This window comes from Peromyscus eremicus, chromosome 4 (genome assembly GCF_949786415.1).
Source record: "Peromyscus eremicus chromosome 4, PerEre_H2_v1, whole genome shotgun sequence".
NCBI lineage: Eukaryota > Metazoa > Chordata > Mammalia > Rodentia > Cricetidae > Peromyscus > Peromyscus eremicus.
Window position 1 is genome coordinate 63,340,200 of NC_081419.1, and position 11,628 is coordinate 63,351,827.

An 11,628-nucleotide genomic window follows, 5' to 3' on the forward strand; every position below is an offset into this window, starting at 1 on the left:
CGCAAGCTTGTACAACCACTTTGGAAATCAATATGGTGCTTTCTTAGGAAATTGGGAATTATTCTTCCCAAAGATCCAGCTATACCACTCTTGGGCATATACCCAAGGAATACTCAATCATACCACAAATGCACTTGTTCAGCTATGTTCATATCAGCATTGTTTGTAATAGCCAGAACCTGGAAACAACCTAGATGCCCTTCAACTGAAGAATGGATAAATAAAATGTGGTACATGTAGACAATGGAATACTACTCAGCAGAGAAAAACAATGACATCCTGAGGTTTGCAGGCAAATGGATGGATCTAGAAAAAATCATCCTGAGTGTGGTAATCCAGACTCAGAAAGACAAACATGGTATGTACTCACTCATAGGAGGATACTAGATGTGGAACAAGGATGACTGAACTGCTACTCACAACACCAGGGAGGCTACCTGGAAAACAGGACCCCAAGAAAGACACAGGGATCGCCCAATGACAGAGAAATGGAATGAGATCTACATGAACAGCCTGGACATGAGTGGGGGTAGTGAAGGGCGAGTGTCGAGGGAAAGAGAGCTTGGGTGAGTGGGAGATCCCAGCTGGATCAACAACAGAGAGGGAGAACAAGGAACAGAAGACCATGGTAAATGAAGACCACATGAGAATAGGAAGAAGCAAAGTACTAGAGAGGCCCACAGAAATCCACAAAGATGCCCCCACAATAGACTGTTGGCAATGGTCGAGATATGGCCGGAACTGACCTAGTCTGGTAATAGGATGGCCAAACACCCTAATTGTCATGCTAGAAACCCCATCCAATGACTGAAGGAACTGGATGCAGAGATCCATGGCTAGGCCCCAGGTGGAGCTCCGGGAGTCCAGTTGGTGAGAAATAGGAGGGTTTATATGAGCAAGAATTGTTGAGACCAAGCTTGGATAAACCACAGGGACAAATAGCCAAACGAATGGAAACACATGCACTACGAACCAATGGCTGAGGGGCCCCCAACTGGATCAGGCCCTCTGAATAGGTGAGACAGTTGATTGGCTTGATCTGTCTGGGAGGCATCCAGGCAGTGAGACTGGGTCCTGTGCTCATTATATGAGTTGGCTGTTTGAAATCTGGGACTTATGCAGGGACGCTTGGCTCAGCCTGGGTGGAGGGGACTGGACCTGCCTGGACTGAGTCTACCAGGTTGATCTCAATCCTCAAGGGGAGTCTTTGCCCTGGAGGAGATGGGAATAGGGGGTGGGCTGGGGAGAAGGGGAAGGGGGCGGGAGGGGACAAAACAAGGGAATCGTGGCTGATATGTAGAATTAAATTATATTGTAAAATAAAATAAAATAATAAAAAAGAATTTTTCGATGATCTGAATGACTGTTTAAATGAAAAACAAAAGTGCCCTCATTAGTTATGTTATAAAGCTAAGATCACACAATGTGTTTCAACAAACATTCTCATAATCCTTAAATAATTTATGTTTTCATTCAAGATTTCTTAATTTTTCTGAATCACTATTGTATAAAAAATGAAAAAAATGACTTAAATTCTTCCTTCAGTGGATCACAAAAACCTAATGTTAGTTTTAAAAGTGTGATATTGGCAAATGTGAAGAAACATATATTGACCAATAGACTGTATGTTAAGTAATAACTTGTGTATTTTGAGAGTTCAAAAAGAGTGACCATTATATAAAACAGTTATTCAAAACACAAATGTAGATAAAGCCAAAACTGTAAAGATGGGAAATAGCATTTACAAATAACATATAATATGTTATCCCTCTATTATATCTATAGTTGTTCCTCAATGAAACACATTATACAACTTTTTTCTACTTCTATGTTATTGAGACCCTAAACCTATTTTGCACTGTAGATACTTAATTATTATACCATAAAACAACACTTCTTCTCAAGGAATACAAAGTCTTTTCATGAATATTTAGTGAAATATCTATGGCACATATAAATTTAAATCTTAACCGACAGTCCCAATATTTAAGTATAGATTGAGCATTATGTATTTTCTGTACCCTCTTATAAATGGTTCACATTTGTCCAGATACATAGGATTAATGTTGCATGAAACCTCTAAGAAAAGACATTGCAAATATTCCTCCAAGTCCTATGAAGGGCAGAGTTTACATCCTTATTCCTCAAACTATAGATCAAGGGATTCAACATGGGGATAACCAGGGTGTAAAAGATTGAAGACACCTTATCAATGTCAGTGGAATGACTGGACTGAGGCTTCACATACATAAATATCAAAGTAGCATAGAACACTGTCACCACTGTTAGGTGGGACCCACAGGTGGAGAAAGCCTTGCGCCTGCCCTCTGCTGAGTTCATCCTGAGAACTGCTGTGAGGATAAGCATGTAGGACACTAGGATGACAAGGAGAGAGATGATTAAATCAAAAGCTGCAAAGATCATAACAATAAATGCTATTTCCTCTGCATGTGAACAGAGTAGAGACAGCAAGGGGATGCAGTCACAGTAGAAATGATTAATGACATTGTAGCCACAGAAGGATGAAGTGAAAATATTAACTGTGATGAGAAGAGACACAAATGTGCAATAGAGATAGGGCATTGCCATAAGAACCCAACATACCCTTTGTGACATGAGGACAGTATAAAGCAGAGGCTTACAGATGGCCACATAGCGGTCATAGGACATTGCTGATAGAATAAATAGCTCACTACCAATGAATACAAGAAAGAAAGCTAGCTGTGTGGCACAAAGTTTAAATGATATTGTATTTTGATCTACAACAAAATTTTCCAACATTTTGGGTCCCACAGCAGTAGAATATCCAAGATCTGTAATAGCCAGGTGTCTGAGAAAGAAGTACATAGGTGTTTGCAGATGGTAGTCCACTGTGGTAAGAATAATGATTCCCAAATTGCCAACCATCGTGGTCATGTATATGACAAGGAACAGCCCAAATAATGGGGCCTGCAACTCAGAGCTGTCAGTGATGCCCATTAAGATGAATTCAGTCATTACTGTGAGATTTTGTTCCTTCATTCTCCTGTATCAAAAAAACATATTTGTTAAAGAAAATATTATAGTAAATAATTAAAAAATACTTAGCATGCAAAACATTCATTATGCAACGCCGTTGAAATATGATAATTGTGTGTGTGTGTGTGCATTTTTGAAGATATACACTTTACAATTTTGTTAAGAAGACAGCACAACTACATATGTATGAACATATAGATGAGTGCTTCTCAACAACATAGGCCATTTTAACAGATAATAGTATTATATTTATATTGATATTTATATGACTCATTAGGAAGAAGGCTTCCACTGCATGTAGTACCTAAAGGGTATATAAGACAGTGAATATCATATGGCATTCAAAAAATTCAATCTGAATTATCAATAATGTGTTTGAAAAATTGACATAGATACATATAATAGATATATGATCTATGATGACTAGATGGGATAGATAAATAAAATAGACAAAAATTTATGACAATGTAAATAAGTTTTTTTCAAATAAAATAATATTTGAACATTAAAAATTTTGTGTATAAAAATGGGCTTCATGCCAATTCAAAAGGGCAAATATTACAGTGTCCTATCTCTACACCAAATTACAGGCAACTAATGACCACTGAGGGAAATGAGTCCCTGCATTGGTTGTCCAAACTAATGTAGTTATCTATGAAGCTACACACACACAAACAACAGCAAAAAAGACTCAACTGGTTTTATTTATGTATTTGGGAGTGTGTGTATATGTGTGTCTGTATAACAATATTAATAACAGAAAACCAGGTTATCTATTTGAGAGCAAGGGATCATGGGAGGTGTTATAGGATGAGGTCATGGGAGTGGCTAGAAAATAAAAGTGGGGAAAATATTATTATAATTTGATTAAAAATATAAAAACTAAAAATAATGTTAGATTTGTAAACTGTTATTTTAAATTTCACATTTTCTAGCTATTGCTTTTATATAAATACAATTGTTTAGTGATATTAATAACATATTTAATAATGTGGAATATTAAACACTTACTTGAATTAGAATTTCTATGGATGAATTTATAAAGTACATAGTATTCCATAAATTAAAACATTGTCATTATTTTAGAAGAGACAGAGGAATAGCAAGTAGTGGAGAGAGACAAAATAGGGTAATGTGGAGTAGAGTGTGATCAGGATTTAATATATGTGCATTTAAAATGCCATCATCAGACCTAGTTTTCCTACAATTAATACATAGTAATGTATTTTTAAGTATCTAACGGTCAAGGATGATGATTTGTGTGTTACAGTCACAGCACTTGGGAGCTAGAAGAATGAAGACGAGGAGTTAAAAATCATACTTGCTTCCATAGTAAATTTGAGGCCAGCCTGGGGCTATAAGAAAGATGGTCATTAAAAATGTTATATTAATAAAGAAAATAATAATTCTATATAGTCCTTATAAGTACAGTTAGTCATCCCAAAAGTCTTTTTAAAAAAGACAGATATTAGAATGATACTTTTAAAATTCCAGATCATATGACGTATTACATTGTTATTTGTGAAAAAATAACCCAGCTATGTATCATATAGATATGATCTTGAATCCATATTCATTTTGGTTACACAGAGTTTACTTTGGGTATGCAATTTGTCTAAAAATATATAATCTCATATGAAAGAAATCTGTCTGTGTTGTTGGGAAGGAAAATGTACCATGAAATTACTCAAATTTTCCATAGTACATAGAAGTCATTATCAACAATTATTTATGTATGTATTTTTATTTTTAAATGGTAAGAGTAATTTAATTGAAAAAGTTTTATGTGTGCACATGTGTGTATGTGTGTGTTTCCATTCTTTGTCAGGTTTTTAATGGTGAGTGAATGGAGAACAGGTGGTTAGTGGTGACCATCAGGATGAATTCTGTCATCACCATGTTAGCATGAGTTATCTTTATATGAATTATCCTAAATAATATTCATGTCCACGTACATTCTTATTTTCATTGAAATGTGTGTATTTGTTTGCAGCAAAGCATATGAATTTTCTTATACAGAATCCTGGGAGTGTAATGTACAATCTTAGTAAAAAGAAAGACCACCCGTTTTGGTGTTTACGCAATTAAGGCTAATAAAATTAGCCTCTCAAGAATGGTATTTTAAAAACAGAAAAAATTTGACCTTTAGTAATTGATCTTATAATTCTACATTGCACATACTTAATGTGTTTATATATGTATATATAAAATGTGACATATACCGTATATTCATATTAATATAACACACACACACACACACACACACACACATATATATATATATATATATATATATATATATGAATGTTTAAGTGAATTTTTGGAATCCTATGTGTATTATAGCATGATAAATTATTTATATGTTTGTAGCATGTTATTCTGAAAATCTGAATAAAGCTATAGTATAGAAGTTACTAAGTATATCATGTCAGGAAAACGAACCAAAGTAAAATAGCTATTATTTCATGTCAAAAATTATAGCCATCAATATTCTTAAGGGTTTTATTTTAACTACACACTTCACAGCAGAAATTAGAAAGACAGCCATCCCTGCAAATACAACCATACAATTTTACACCATTATATACGGAACGGATTGAATATAATCTCACGTTTCATAGAATACCGTCTGCATGAATGTTACTACCTTATATCCTGCTCTCCCTTTATGCCTCTTCTTTATACATGAAATCATATCAGATCATTACACTGGGGAAGCACGTTAAATAAATGCAGAATTAAATAGCGTTTAAGTCTTGCTTCTGGTTCTTTGTGCTGTTTGGTTTATAATCGTGAAGTATAACACTCTTAGCTGCAACTAATAAGCATGTACGGTCTTCTAAGTAAAAGGGGATGATGGTCTATCATCTTAGCTGTAATGAAGTTCAATAAAAAGAAATACATAGCTCTTTCATATTTTGTTGTTTGTTCATATTGAGTACTTATGTTTATGTTATACCACCATGATCAAGAAAATTTTTTTCAGTTCCCACCATGAAACAAATGGCATGGTGCCATTACCACAGAACTGGATATTTAAAAATCCTTTGATGCTAATAGCATGTTAGTATTTCAAAGAGAGTAGCAGTGAGTCTCACACAAAGTTTTATTTATAGATGATTGAGAGACAAAAATATCTACAGCCTCTAAAAACCTAACTGTCTGGAAGGAGAGTGAATGATTTCTTTTTCCCTAATTTGTCTCTCAAAACACGAACAAAATGAGCAAACATCACACTATCCAGTCTACTCTTTTTAATCAATGGTTCCTCTTCCTCATTTCTACCATTTTTGTATGTAAAATTACATTCAGACACAAATATTTTCCAAACTGAAATAACAAGTGTCATTTTCCCATGCTATTAACTTACTAGAAGATACAAAAAATAAACAAATAAAAATAAAGAATAGAGCAGTTGGGTCTGGGCGTGGCTCCATATCATGGAAAAGCAAGAATCACAGACTGGATCAGAGATGGGCACTCCTACTACCGAGGAGGCCACAGCAGCAGATGGCCATTGCCACTGGCACTGTCTACACACAGACCCTTAGGAAATTTTCTGTCTTTGTTACCTGGAATAAGGCTCCACTCCTAATTCTTCAATTTGTTCCTTAACATGGAATTTCTAGAATAATTTATACTTTTTATTTAATCTTTAGAGACTCTCCCTAAGGAATTGCTGAGTACTTTGTGGATTACCCTAGAGTATTTCCTGTGGTCTAATAATTGTCAAAGACAATTATTAACCAACTTATTTCTCTCTTTCCCTCTTTCTTAAAACTTGTTTCTGAGTTTTATCCAGAAATATTGGCAGTTTCCAATAGACTGTTACTCAACTTAAAGCATGATGTCCTGCCACTTGTAACAACAAAGATAATCTTATGAACAGGACCCTGAACGAAATATATCAGTTACAGGACAAATATTCCTGGCTGCCATGTACATGAGGAGTCTAGAGTAATGCAACCTTATAGAATCAAATATTGGGTTTAAAGGAAGGGAGGTGTAAGAAACTAGTATTCATTAACATAAACATGGAATCTCAGTTATACAAAAAAATGTATTGCCACAAACTTACAGGAAGCATTTGTCCATAGTACTCTAGTGTGTATTTGAAATAGTAAGAATACCAATTTGATGTTAGCACAATAAAATGCAACATCATCATTTAGTAAATTGATTAGTAAAATATCATTAGTAAAAAAATTTAAACTTCTTGCCCTTTTCATGTTAATCATCTTTGAAAAAACAAAAGTAAAATCAACATTCATTTTAGAGGTTCCACATTTAAGTATGCATATTAACAGTGTATTTTTCAAATAGAGATATTCAATTTTTTTCCATAGTTATGCAAGTTATTGGCTAAATATGACCTATGGAAATATAAAACATTTTTAAATGCTATTTGTTTAAACAGTTCCAGGCTGTGTGTGGAGACATCATTTCATTGACTAAGGCTAGAAGATTACAGATAAAGGTGAGCTTTGGCATTTTTCAAAAAGAAAGAAAAAAAGACATACAGAGAGAAAGGAAGGATGGAAGGAAGGAAGGAATGTAGATAGACTTTAATATATCGTATCCATTAAGAGTAAAATTTAATATTTCTACATTTTTCCAACCATATATTTTTTGTGGTCTGGGGAGATGGTTCAGTGGGTACTCTATGCTCTACAATCATGAGGACCTTAGTTCACAGCTCCAGATACACATAAGAATCTAGGCATGGTAAATCATGTTTATAATCCTTGAATTTCTAGTTTTTTTTAAGCAAACCCAAAAAGAACATCAGCCAGTCAGCTATGATGAAGTGAGAAGCTTTCTGTCACTGAGTGACCCTGCCCCCAGACAGTAGGTGTGAATTTGGAGAGGAAGAAAACCAGAGTCTGCTCTGGCCTCTGCATGGGTGTACCTATGAGCATACCCATACTGTGAAATACATACACCAAACATATATATCACACAGAAATGCACTTGTGAACACACACACACACACACACACACACACACCATATATATATTTTCTATGAAATTAAAATATTTCCTTTTTTTACATGAAAATGTGTTATGCAATTCTAAATAAAAATAGATACTAAATAGAATAATTACATGATGATTTAGTAATGTTTTGTACAAGGCAATATATGTATTACTTTAGTAATATAAAGTATATGTATTAGTATTTGATTTGATATTCTGATGATTTTATTGCATGATATTAATAATAAACACTATTCTCTTTGTAGTGTAAATTAAAGAGCAAAGATGTTAAATAATGATGAACATTGGAAGACAGGACAGAGCTTAGATAGGTTGCTGAATATCAAATGTTCCAAAGACACAGAAAGCATGACCATCAATGCATCTGACACTGCAAGCTCACTAGAAGAGAAGCATGGAGCAAGCCTATGTTTTCTCATGTATTGTTACTAAATGATATACTCAGAAAAAGTCCTCTGTACATTGGTATACAGAGAAAACATTAGGAAAGTAGACAAAATGTGTTCCCACTCTACACATTCAACACAGAGTAGCTATATTCTGCTAGTGAGTGTAACAAAAATGAGGTGCTATTTTCCCTTTGATAGCAAAGGTAGTGATTACCCACTAGAAAAAAAAATAGGCACTAAGGACATAAAAATAAGTCAGTACATAAGAAAAAAAGCATAATTCTGGAAGTTTCTATGGCAGAACTCAAGAAGTGTACTATAATGAGTTTATTCACTAATATGCACAAGTACACTGCATTAGACAAAGTTAGATACTAAATTGAAGCAATATGTTACCAAAAGTCATTTGTGTTATGTTAGTAGAATCTCTTGAGCTGTATATGAAAGCAATTATGCTTTTAAAAACAAAACAAAACAAAAGAATCAAACCCAAACTAAAAAAAAAAAAAAAACAAAAAACAAAAAAAAAACAACTTTAAGATTTCCAGAAGATTTCCAGATAGCGTAGGGACATATGTATATACTATAGTATTTCTAGTCATTGTGTGACCATGAGTCTGCTGACAACATACCAGAATGTGATTTTAAAACAATCTACACAGGAACATAAGAAGTAAAAACAGAAGTATTATACTGACTGGAAAGAAGAAATATATACATAAATACACATAGATGATAGAAATCCCTTGCTAAAGAAATGTCACAAAGAGCAAATCAATTTCTCATATGCACCCACAACTGCTTTTCACATGCATATAGCATACACACACAATGTTCTTCATGTTATAATGATAGAGCTATTATACGAGATACATTTCTCTATTATTATGCTACAGTTCATCCCTCTTGTGAAGGGGAGCCTAGGAGACAGCTCAGCAGTTTGAGAGCCTTGTTGTGGAGTTCCTACCCTGTGGGTCCACATGGTAGAAGTAGAGAAATGAATCTTCCAAGTTGTCCTCTTTTTCTCTACTCATGCTGAGATATGTATATATATATATAATTTTTAAAAAGGCAAATACATTTCACTGATGTATTTATAACATTATGATATGTGTTGGTACAAAGGAAGGCAATTTTTAAATATAGAATATGTTCATTTGTGCATGGTAAACATTCTGACAAAAGACAACAGATGTTTGTCCAATTGCGGTTGGTAGAACTCCTCAAGTATGTAGTATTTAAGAAAATATGTCATATATCTTTCTCAATGTCCTCTGTAGGGCGTATTTTACATCTTTGTTCCTCAAGCTGTAGATCAAGGGATTCAACATGGGGATGATCAGGGTGTAAAAGATCGAAGCCACTTTGTCAGTGTCAAAGGAGTGACTGGATTGGGGCTGCACATACATGAATATCAAAGTCCCATAGAAGACAGTGACCACTGTCAGGTGAGAACCACAGGTGGAGAAAGCTTTGCGTCTGCCCTCAGCAGAGTTCATCCTGAGAATGGCTATGAGGATGAACAGGTAGGACACAAGAACAACTAGGAGAGAGGAAATCAAATTGAAAGCTGCCAAGACCAGAATAATCATTTCAATTTCATGAGTGTTTGAGCAGATCAAAGATATCAAGGGGAGACTGTCACAGTAGAAATGACTGATGACATTGTAGCCACAAAAAGACAAAGTGAAAATCTTTATGGTGACTAGAAGGGAAACAAATGTGCAATAGCAGTAGGGGATTGCCACCAGTACATTACACACCCTTTGTGACATGATGACAGTGTAGAGCAGAGGCTTACATATGGCCACATAACGGTCATAGGACATTGCAGACAGAATAAAAAGTTCACTAATTATAAAAACAAGAAAGAAAGCTAGCTGTGTAGCACAAAGATTATAGGAGATTATGTTTATATCTACAAGAAAATTTATCAACATCTTGGGTCCCACAGCAGTAGAATAACCAAGATCTGTGATAGCCAGGTGTCTGATAAAAAAGTACATGGGTGTTTGTAGCCTGGAGTCCACTGTAGTGAGGATGATCATGCCCAAGTTTCCCACCATTGAGGTCATGTAGATGACCAGGAACAGTCCAAACAATGGGGCCTGTAGTTCAGGGCGCTCACTGATACCTATCAAGATGAATTCAGTAACCACTGTGAGATTTTGTTTTTCCATCAAGTTTTATTAGAAAATCGATCCTGGACAAAGACACAACAACAAAATCAGTACATTCCAGCAGTATCACCTGACAAGTTATGCAAGGTAATGTTTTCAAAACAGAACCAAACTTTCAAATTTAAAATATTTGAAATTAAACATACCTTTATAAATGAAAATATCTAGAAATAGTGTAAAATACATCAGATTTTTTATGCAACTAATGTGACTTTACTCTCAGAAGCAAATCTTTCAATATCAGTACATGTTTTGATTATAATTGGTGAGAATCTAATCCTACTGTTTCCTAATGGATAGATAATAGGTGAAGAAAAAATACACACTCACCTGTATACAAAAGAATATTGATAAAAAGTCAACAAGTTGTGACAACCTTGTTAGGTGAATGAGTGCCCTAATGTGGATAATGGGATCAGTTATGAAATCTATTCATACACAAATGAAGAGATAACTGCTATTTTCCAGTTTAGCATCCTAAACACTTACTACAGTAACTAAAAATAAATTACTGTGCATGGAATTCCCTGCATGTGCATGTGCATGTGTTTGTCTGTGAACATATGTTTGTGGATGCATTGCAGGTGTGTGGGTAGATGAGTGCTTGGAAGGGAAGGGTTGGTGTCAACCTTTCTTAGTCACTTACACCTTATTTTCTGAGACAATGTCTCTCACTGAATCTGAACTCCTCGATTGGATAAACTGGCTGCCCTTGAGCCCCGTGGGCCTACCTACCTTTGTCTTGTCAAAGCTGGGATTATGGGACACTGCACTTAGCTTTAATGGGCCCTGGGGATTGAAATCTTGTCCTCGTGTTTGCACAGCAGACTCTTTATCAGCTGAGTCATGTTCCCAGCACCTTAAAATTCATGACTGAAAGAATACACCAGGACTGTGAAATGCTACAGCTCAGTTACTTATTCCTTTTGAAACCTTTGCCTCTTCCCATCCTGTCATTTCTATCAAGCCAACACTTGGCCTCAATTAGCTCCATTCTGTGGCTAATTTTACCTATAAAATAGGTACACAAGTATATTCATAAG

At 34.9% G+C, this 11,628-nt stretch overlaps 2 protein-coding genes across 2 annotated transcripts; both read right to left on the minus strand.

Annotated features, from left to right (window-relative positions):
* Window positions 1-2,079: 2,079 nt before the first annotated feature.
* LOC131908241 (olfactory receptor 8K3-like) lies at window positions 2,080-3,021 on the minus strand. The gene has a single exon (XM_059259291.1). It carries the CDS (start codon window positions 3,019-3,021, stop codon window positions 2,080-2,082), a length of 942 nt encoding a protein of 313 aa, XP_059115274.1.
* Window positions 3,022-9,643: 6,622 nt separating this feature from the next.
* LOC131908242 (olfactory receptor 8K3-like) lies at window positions 9,644-10,585 on the minus strand. The gene has a single exon (XM_059259292.1). It carries the CDS (start codon window positions 10,583-10,585, stop codon window positions 9,644-9,646), a length of 942 nt encoding a protein of 313 aa, XP_059115275.1.
* Between the last annotated feature and the right edge of the window lie 1,043 nt (window positions 10,586-11,628).

What these genes read in the sequence shown, in the direction of transcription:
- LOC131908241 (XM_059259291.1), bottom strand. Translation starts at nt 3,021, where the DNA reads ATGAAGGAACAAAATCTCACAGTAATGACTGAATTCATCTTAATGGGC.
- LOC131908242 (XM_059259292.1), bottom strand. Translation starts at nt 10,585, where the DNA reads ATGGAAAAACAAAATCTCACAGTGGTTACTGAATTCATCTTGATAGGT.